This window comes from Corvus brachyrhynchos, unplaced genomic scaffold (assembly GCF_000691975.1).
Source record: "Corvus brachyrhynchos isolate BGI_N302 unplaced genomic scaffold, ASM69197v1 scaffold67, whole genome shotgun sequence".
NCBI lineage: Eukaryota > Metazoa > Chordata > Aves > Passeriformes > Corvidae > Corvus > Corvus brachyrhynchos.
Window position 1 is genome coordinate 308,009 of NW_008239114.1, and position 10,020 is coordinate 318,028.

The following is a 10,020-nucleotide window of genomic DNA, read 5'->3' on the forward strand; positions in this document are numbered from 1 at the left end:
CTCCTGCTGCAAGGTTTCCAGCCAGCTCCTCCATCCTGGACACATTACAGTCCAGTACCTGCTTCCAACCAGACTTCCCAGCAGACTCCAGTTGGATTCTGATGCAAATTACTTCAGTTTGTATTAGTGGAAGGAATGGGAGTGATAAACAGAGACAGCAGGTTTGGTTTTGCAATTGTTTGAGGTCATTTGGTGCAGAGGGAGGATTCAGAGGGCACCACAACCTCCATCCCCATAGGAGAGCAGAGGGAAGATGCAGAGGGCAGGATCAGGAGGGCATCACAACCCTATCCCCACGGGACAGCAGGGGGAGGATGCAGAGGAGACCACAACCCCCCTGGGTTGTTTTAGAGAAAAAGAGTGCAAAATCAGAGGGAGGACCTGGAGGGCATTGCAACCTCCATCCCCGTGGGAGAGAAGGAGGAAGATCCAGAGGGCACCACAACCCTCATCCCCACAGGAAAGAAGGTTCCAGGGATAAGAGGAGGAGAAGCTCTTCCAGGCAGGCACCAACATTGTGCTCAGGGTGTATGGCTGGAGCTGGCAGGTTTCCCAACAAGGAATGATGGTGCTGGAATTTGTTCAAGGTCTATTGCTTGGATCAATCTTCCCCAGACAGCCTAGGATAGGTTTGTGGCATTTCTGTGCCAGTGGCTCATGGGCACTTCCAAGGAGGAAAAAGTATCAGCAATTTCAGGACACAAGATTTCCATGCCTTCACACCAAGTTCTTCCTCTGGCAGCTCATCAAACCAGAGGGTATAAAAACCATGCCCCATAAAACAGCTGCTGCCATTAAAACAGCATAAAGTGGTATCTGAGGAATTTTCTCTATCTCAGGGAAAAGCTTCCAGGGAAGAGGTGACCCAGGAGGGAAAAAACAGAAGGCACAGTGCTCCAGCCCAGGGTGCAGATCTGTCCTGGCTTGCAGCATCCAGGATGAGTGAGCTCCGGGACAGTGCAATTCCCTTCAGGGAAACGTGCTGCCTGGATGGTCTCATGGAACAAAGCTCGTTTGAAATGCAGTGGAAAAGAGAGGATGGCACAGAGGGATACTGCTCTCCCCAGTCCCACAACATCCCACACCACAATGCATCTCCCCTTCAGGGCTCCAGCTGTGAGTGCTGAGCCAGCTCTGAGGCACAACCCCACTCTGCAAGAGAAACAGCAGTTTTAGAAACATGGGAATGAGGGGGTTGAATCCAAGGGTAGAGAAAAAGCAAATGCTAAACAAACCAAGTGCTGAATTACCCCCAGTAATCCCTGCCATGGCTTTACCAGGGCTCAGCTGAACTCCCCAGCTTAGCAAAATCTGCCCTGGCTAAAATTATCATCAAACACCATGAACAGCTCCCAAATCCAACAAACCATCCGAACATCCAACCCCCCTGAGCCCAGGAAATTACCGCTGTGTCCGGCAGCGCGAGGAGGGAGCGGAGGGAGGTCGGACAGGCACTGGAGCAGAGGTGCGTGACCAGTGCCCTCCACGTGCCGGGCGCTCGAGCTGCATTAAGGAGACAGAGAAAATCTCCTAATCCCTCTGCCTGTCATGGGAATTGGAATGAACGGCATTCCCAGCCGGGGGCTGCGGGTCAGCGCTCTGTGCCTGAGCGGGATTGAGGCTGTCCAGCTCCAAAGAGCACAGCCACGAATCGCATCCCAAACTTCATCCTGCTGGAAGCAGCTTTTCCAACCGGGTGGAGCACAAGGGTTTAAGAGCAAGGAAAATATTTTTTCATCCCAGAAATTCATGGTCAAGGAGGGAAAACAAGACAGCACCCATTTTTCTGCACAGGAATGAAGCCAGGGGTTTTCAGCATCACTGCCCTGGAAAAGGAGGAGATGGGGCTGGAGACCGAAGGGGCCAAATGAGGAACTCCTCACTTGGAACAGCAGGGATTTTGGGATACGTTCTGCAGGAAAACAGCAGGATCCACCATCTCTTGCCAAGTTCTTCCAGAGCATCGCTGCACACTGCCCGCTCCCGGTCACACCAGCCAAGCCAGGAGGACATTTTCTCCCTTTGGGAAATCCACTGCCACTGTGCCCATTCCCAGGCAGATCTGCCATTTCCCAACAATAGCCACTCATTTTTAGCTCAAACCACCCTTTCTAGGGCTGCAGCTGGAGCTGAGGCAGCATTGTCCTTACCCACCCTATTTGGCCACACTGCCCAGAGCACCCCAAACCAGCAGGCAGCTGAAAGACCAGCTTGAACAAGCTTCTCTCCAGGTTATAAGGATAGATCCAGTGAGAACACTGGTGGGGCAGTGCCAAACCCAGCAGCACAAGTGTCCCCAGCACACACAGCCTCATTTGTTTGATTATTACGACACAGGGAGGGCAAACAGATTGCAGGTCTGGATTGGCACCATCTCACCAAACTGGCAGCTTGTGACTGCAGGGTGTGCCATCCTCCATGGCTGATCCCAAGGACTTTCCCAGTGGTCAGGCAGAAGAGCAGTTTTTGGAGCTGACAGAGTAAGAAAATTCCACTCCCTGGCTCCAGGGAGAGGGATTTGTAAATGCAGCTGGATTTACCCCAGGCACAGGTGAGCTCAGCATGTCCCTCTCACACATGACAATCCCACTTTGCATTTTAACACTTCTTCCATTCCCAGAACAGCTCCAGAGAAGATGCTTAAGCTCCTTTGTTGTGCTACACATCCCTGACTGCATCCCATGCAGCCTTGGGGGAGAGCGGGAGCAGGTTGTGGAAGGAAAAGAGAATTTGGAAAGCATCCACCAACTCACAGCTGATGCAGCTCATCAATGCACAGGCTCCACAGGGGAAAGGACACGGGCTGGGAAGCAGCTTCAGGCTCTCTTCCTGGCATCCCCAGGTTTGCCTCAGCAATCCTTTTTTCACTATTATTATTTTAATTTTTTATTCGGGACAACGTGAGTATCAGCACATACACAGCCATGGGAGAAGTGCCCTCCCAGCCACTTCTGTCCTGGATAAGCGGTGGAGGGACAGGAGCAGGCTCTGCACATCACCCAAAAGAAGCGGGAAGCAATGAACCATCTAAAACCCTCCAGACTTCCAAGTCTGACATCCGTGGATGTGAGGACACAGCACAGTTGCCCAGGGAGAAACAGCAAAATGGGAGCAGAGCATCTTCCTACAGCCACACAACCACCTATAAAGCAGAAGAGTCTCTGCAACCCACTTCTGCCCTCCCAGGAGGAAGCCTGGAAGGATCCAGAGTGCTGGGACCTTTTCTTTGGCTGCAGAAAACCAGCAGCAGAGATGAGGACTATTCAGAGCAGTCAGTTCCCCTTATTTAATGTGTTCTCCCAAACAAAAACTCCCTGGCAGAGGCTGGGAGGGCACTGCCAGATGCCCACACTGCCAAGGCAGCCCTGACGTGACCTGTCTTTTAAGTTCATCATTTCTTTGTCATTCCTGGAAATTCAGGCAGACTAGGAATGTTTTACAGCTCAAACGAGCATCCTCCTCCTCACCAGCCCCGCTCCCACATGAGACGGGAGGAGCAGCTCAGGGCAGGGCTGGGTTTTGCCCACCTGGAGATTGGCACCTTCAGGTTTCAGTCTCCAAGGATTCCTTACCCACAGAAGGACGTTCCCTCCCGGAGAGCTGCTGGTTTTTCCCGAGGACGAGCTGGCTCGGGCGTTTCTAAAGGACAAGTTGTTTTAATCCACTTATTTGCAGAAGCGACTCACCACAGCATCCAGGGAGGGCAGAGGCATCCCAGGGAATGAGGCTCTTCAGCCTCATCAGCAGAGGGGAAAAAGGTCAGATAACCAGTATTCATTCCAGGTCAAGAAGAAGAGAGAACAGCTTTGCTCGAGCCACCTCCTCAGGGAAGGGATGGAACTCTTCCATGCTGTTTTCACAGCCACCCAGTTCCCAGAGCAGACCCCGAGCTTCCTGACGGGGAGAAAAGAGCCACTGCCACGTTTCACATGTTTGCCTCCCTCAACAAGGGACTGAGGCCATCCCAAACCCGCCAGCTGCAGGTTCCCAATGCTCCCAGTGTGTGTCCCTGTGCTGGCCCCTGGAGCTGGCCCCATTCCCACTGCGGCCATGCCAGGGCGCTGGGTTTGTTTAGAGGACTTGGCTGCCCTGTCCTCAGGCCCCCTCTGCTCCGCTTCCAGGCTGGAAGAGCCAGCCCCTGTTCCCACAGGACAGTGTCTAGACATGAGGCTGGAAACAGGGGACACACAGGGGGACACAGCTCCTGCTCCACCATCCAACAGGACACGGATTTTTGGTGTGGGAATGAGCAAGGCAGACAGGGATGGTTTTAGGGCTCTTCTCTTGTGAGGTTATCCAGACTGGAAGGGTATTTCTGGATTCTTTAAGGATGGAAGGAAAGGAAAAACGAGGTACTCGGAGAAGAGGGATGGGGGATCAGGACCAGCAAGACTCCCACCCAGAGGACTCACCATCCTCATCCCCAAACCACTGGGGAGGGGTGGAGGCAAATTTGCCTCTGCAACTCAAACCATCCCATTTTCCCATCTCCAAGCTCTGGTCACACGTGGCAGCACAAACCTGGATGGCAAAGGGCTGCACAAATTCACATGAGGCTATGGCCAGGCCCATGGAAGAACCACCAGACTCCCAGTTCAAACCATCTCAGCAGCAAACGAATCCCCAGGCAGAGCCCATGGCCAGGGGAAGGTGGGGGATTCTCCCTAGCAGTGACCACTGCTTCACCCCACCATTCCACAGGGATGCTGGAAGAGCAGGAGAGCTGCTCAGCAAGTATCTGCTGATCCTCCGCAGCCTGAGCACCAAGGGCTCTGTGGGAGCTGGAAGTGGAACAACCCTCAGGAAAAAGGACCTGCTTCTGCTCCAGGTGTGGCCTTTGCAAGAGGAGAACTTTGTCCTGGTGGTTCCCCCAACTTTTAGAAGAAACTCCAATGCTCCATTCAGACATCACAACTGGAAGAGTTTCCTGAGGATGCTGCTCTGTGAACAGAAGCACAGCCATGTGGAATTTGGTGCTCCTGGATCTGTATCTCTCACTCCCAGAGGGTTCACAGGGCAGGCAGGCTGTTCTCCCTAGAGGCACAGACCTGCCTAGCATTCTCCCAGCCAACTCCCTGAGCAGGAATCCCAGCCAAATCTCCACCTGGAAACCTTTACACTCCTTCCAGCAAAGAAATAAAAGGGCACTGAGGTGCTGGCAAAGCAAACCAGCCAAGCCCTGTCCCAACCTCCATCCTCCACTGCCAGGGAAAGGCTGGTTGGGTAAAGCATTGAGGAAAAGAAAAACAAACCAAGTTTCTGTGAGTCCAAGAGGAGAATTAAGGACTTCCACATGAATCCCAAAACTCGGCAGAGAAAAAAAAACACCAGGAAAGAAACAGATCCATTCCAAAGGTTAATAGGCTGGGAATCACCACAAGATTTCAGTCATGATGGGAATCACTGCAAATGCCAGTTAAAGGAAAAAGAAACAGAAGGAGGGATTCCACAAAAGAAATGTGATTTTGAGTGTTAAATAGTAACTGGGGATAAATCCTGCCTCATAAACACCTGGAGGTCAAAGGTGAGCTCCAGCAGGAGCAGAGGGAAAGCTCCCCATCAGCAGATAAGGACGCATCTAGTCCTTGGACGGCAGGAATAGAGGGAAAGGCTTGGGCCTGGCTTTAATGGAGCAGGATATCTCCTGAAACGCAGAGGGATATCTCCTTCCTGGCAGGAACAGCAAAAGTCCAATGTCTGGGATCCCTCAGGGCAGTGAACTCCAGTCATGTCTCACAGGTTAACCCCATAAACCCCCTGAATGGGCAAACAGCAACTGGTCTAAAGATATCCTGGATTTCTCACCTCTGGATTCATCCCCAGTGCCTACCCAGCTCATGGCACAGCACGTGTTTGGGCAGCAGGATAATTAGTATTAATTGGAGTTACCACACTGGAAGAACTGCACCGACAAGACAAGGTCATGTCCTTGCAAGAACAAGGGGGAATGACTTCCCACTGCCAGAGGGCAGGGATAGATGGGTTCTTGGGAAGGAATCCTTCCCTGTGAGGGTGGGGAGGCCCTGGCACAGGGTGCCCAGAGCAGCTGTGGCTGCCCCTGGATCCCTGCAAGTGTCCAAGGCCAGGCTGGACAGGGCTTGGGAGCCATGGCAGAGGATGGAACTGGGTGAGCTTTAAGGACCCTTCCAACCCAAAGCATTCCACTATTCCATGACTGTGGGTTAAACCACTTCCAGCAGCTTATGGGGCAATCTGAGGACTGATGGCCTCCAACGGGCCAGCTGGCAGAGCTGGAAGCTCATGGAAATGTGTTTGTGTGTCAGAGCTGAGAGGGAATCAGCTTTAATTAGCATCAATTTTTAAACTAATTAGAAAATGCCTCTCCAAGCACTGTTGTATGAGACCAAGGGAACACTTGGAAGCACGGTCAAATGGCTCATTCAGCAACACCTCATGGTCTGAAGGGAGGGTTTGCCACAAAAAACCCACCAAATTGAGAAGCCCAAAGTTCTGCTCCGTAATCCTAAAGCAGCCCCCGTGTTTTGGGGGAAGAATCACTCCACTTGGCACTCTGGGTGCCCCACCTGCCTCCTCTCCTCCCCCCAAACTGCCTTGGAGAATCTCAGCATTCCAAGACTTCTACTGGTCTTTCAAGAAACCAAAACAGCAAATCCCACTCAGGAGCGGCTCCAGCTACTTCAGCTACCTTTAGCTGATCCTCCATCCCTCTGTCACAGCTTTAAGGGAAAACACCCTGCAGGATCAGCATGGAAACAGGAGCTGCCTGTTCTGGAAAACTGGAAATCCATCCTCCCCCCGCCCTGACTCCCAAAGGCATCTCACAGTGGTATTTCCACTACAGCTGCCCATTCCTCATTTACCAACAGACTATTTTCAGCCCTGGAAATTACTTGGATTTTGATGCATCTGCTGAGAGGCAAAGCAGGAGAAACCTCTGGCTTCAGCATGGGCTTTTCCCTGCTCAGGAGTCTGAGGAATCACCACCAGGATGGACAATCACCCTCCTGGATACTGACTCGTGTCAGAGCAAAGCCAACCTTCTCCTGCAAACAGGGTGATTCCATGAAGCCCCTTTCTTTTAAAGGAGGCAGGAGGGATAGAAGTGATTTCCTTGTGGAGATGGCAAGTTCACAGAATATTTGGAGAAGGGGTTAGTTAATGTAGGAGACACTGTGCTGCCTGCAAGATGCTGACGGCTCCAAGGTCAACAGGGATCAGCCAGATGTTCTCGCTCCAAAACATGCCAGGTTGGATGCAAAACTCTCCCCACGGTGCAGGAATGTGTGAAATCTGGGGCTCCCTGTTGGGAGGCGAAAGAAGGAGAGGCAGAAAACAGCAGACACAGGCTGAACCTCACCCTCATCTGGAAGGAGGACACCAAAACATGAATTTCAGGAAGGCAAAGCCCCAAGGACCCTCCTTTTCCAGGCTGCCCACTTCTTCTCACTCCAAAAGGCCAGAAGGAGTGATTCCCTCCACCCACACCACATAGATAAACCAGGCTCCAGCAGCCCCCACCCAAATCCTGGCTCCTGAATCCAGGCAGCTCCTCAGCCAGGCAGGAACGGGTGCTGCCAGCCAGCTCCAGGTCTGTGGGGGCAGCCAAGGGGAAGCTGCACCCAGCTCCGAGGGCCACGGGAGCCTCACCCGAATTACAATGGAGCCTGTTCAAGGAGCTGGAACATCATGTCCTCGGCCACCTCAGTCCTTTGGCTGTCACCAACCTGAAGTAAACAGATTCTGCAGCAGCAATAAGCTCGTTACCAAGGCCACCGTATTGATCCCAAAGTGTAATTAAAATTCACAGTTCAAGCAGCCCAACTCAACAGGGCAATGGGGGCAGCTTCTCAAAGGCAGGACAAGCCTCAGCTTCCGCATCCCGCTTTCTCAGAGGCACAGAACCCATGGGGGGAGATCAGCTGTGAAAAAACAGCCCAAATTCTTCCCTGGGAGGGTGGGGAGGCCTTGGCACCGGCTGCACAGAGCAGCTGTGGCTGCCCCTGGATCCCTGGCAGTGTCCAAGGCCAGGCTGGATGGGGCTTGGAGCAACCTGGGACAGTGGAAGGTATCCCTGTCCATGGCAGGGCTGGCACTGGGTGAGCTTTAAGGTCCTTTCCAACCAAATGATTCCCAAACTATGGCAGCTTTCTCTTTGGACCTCTGGGCCATCAACCAAGATGTCCCACAGCACCCATTCTCAAGAGTTAACCACACCAGGGAATCCTGCAGGGATGATGTGGACAGAGGGGGATGGTGCAGAGTGGATTCCGGCACTGCTGAGGAATTGTCCAGCTCCCTGAGAAGGGGCTCCACACACCCTGCTGAGGTGTCCTCCTTGGTGGGACTCCCTGACCCTTCTCCCAGCCCCTTATGGATCCAACCCACAGTTTCACCACGAGTCTCACTCTGGGAGAAGTTCTGGCACAAAGTCCTTTGCGCCGTGGGCCCTCGGGGCCACCAGCAGGTCCCAGGACAGTCACCTGGAACGCCACCACCGTGTGCTGAGTGAAGGTGAGCCAGAGGCCCCAGATCAGCAGCTCTGATCAAAGGGCTCAGCAGGAAGGAAACACAAGGAGCCCTCAGCAAATGCAATCGTCACCTGCAGGAAAACTCCCAGTGATAAAAACACAGCCAGGCGCAAGCAAATCCCTCAGGCTGAGTGCTGAAGTTCCACACCTTTCCTGCTCCAAAATCTGGGATGAGGCACTCACCAACTCCTCAGAAGAGCAACATAGACAGGATCCTCACCTGCAACGGATCAACACCAACCTGACCTTGAAAACCTGATTTCCAGAGCAAAATACCCTGGCCTCAACATCCAGCAGGGAGCACAGGAACTCACTCCAACATTTGCACAGGCTGGAAAACATGGAGAAAACTGTTCCCAAAAAAAGTATTGTGGTAGGCCGGTCCCCAGCAGAAGATAACCTGGCATTTTGGGGAAGGTCAAAAGAAAACACTGTGCTCTGCCCCTTCCCACACTCCAGACCTGGCTGCTCACGTGGGCAGGGGGCTCCCAGGATGGGTGGTCTCCATCCCCACACCATCAAAAGATGACAAGAGGTGCTTCTGAAGACTGGGAAGAATGAATATCCAACTCTTCTCCCAGCTCCAAAGGACCGACATAAGAGTGGAAACCCAGCCTCCTTCAGGGATGCAGGAGGAAAAGGGGGAAGTAAAAGCCACAGGCTCTAGCACATCATTTTGAAGACGGTTTGTGCCCATCAGACCCCCAAAACCTTTCTCCCCACTCTCTGGTTCAACAATTCAATCAAATGTCTTCTGGCCTTGCTGCAGTGCTAGGGCACCAGGATGAGCCTCCCCTCTGGACATCAGGGAGACCCTCCAAAACACCAAAACAACGGGAAGGTCCCAAGAGCAACTTAGAAAAAAATTAGGATTCTATCATTTAACACAGCACCAGGAGTGACCTGGCTGCCCCAAGCCCTGGTAATTCATCTCCACTCCAAACACCCCTGTGCTTTTTCTTTCCCCACTTATTAGGGTTTTCCTGCATCCCAGGGAAGGCCAGGCTCATCTCAGGACATCCATACAGAGGACAATGAGCTGTTCAACTCATCCCAGCCCAGGCACCTCATTATAAGAAGGAAAAACTGTCGTGACAGAGCAAGGAAGCCAAAGAAGTGAAGATCTGGGCAAAGGAATGAGGAGAGCCAGGTGCATGGTGCCTGCAGAACAGTGGGGCAGGAGGTGGTAGCCATGGCCCCAGACAGGCTGACAAAGGCACAGAGGATTTATGAGCAGCCACTCTAAGGAATTAAAATTAAAGGGACAGGAAAAACAAACGGCTACAGGAGCTCTGTCAGGACAAACAAGGGCAGTCTCGTGCCCCTGACAGCCCGAAGGGGAAGGTAGTTTATTATCATCCAGCCTGGCAGAGCTGCAGGGACCTGGGATGAGTCAGGACAGAGCAGAGCGGGACAGGAACAGGTCTCTGGGAATGGGCTGTGCGGGGCAGGGATGCAGCCAGCTGCAGCAAGGTCAGCGATCTGCGGGCCACTGCAGACAGCAACAGCA

At 52.9% G+C, this 10,020-nt stretch overlaps 1 protein-coding gene across 4 annotated transcripts in view; it reads right to left on the reverse strand.

Annotated features, from left to right (window-relative positions):
* AHCYL1 (adenosylhomocysteinase like 1) overlaps nucleotides 1-10,020 on the reverse strand; it is a 23,888-nt gene that overhangs the window by 13,386 nt on the left and 482 nt on the right. The window contains exon 1 of one of the 4 annotated variants that reach the window (XM_017739834.1): nucleotides 3,687-3,932. The exons of 1 other annotated variant lie outside the window; for it this stretch is intronic. In XM_017739834.1, coding sequence (XP_017595323.1) covers nucleotides 3,687-3,713 — 27 coding nt within the window. In that variant the 5' untranslated portion in view covers nucleotides 3,714-3,932. Of the gene's footprint in view, nucleotides 1-1,405; nucleotides 1,492-3,686; nucleotides 3,939-10,020 lie in introns of those variants that run through there. 2 more of the 4 variants (XM_017739835.1, XM_008638004.2) reach the window with 2 other exon arrangements.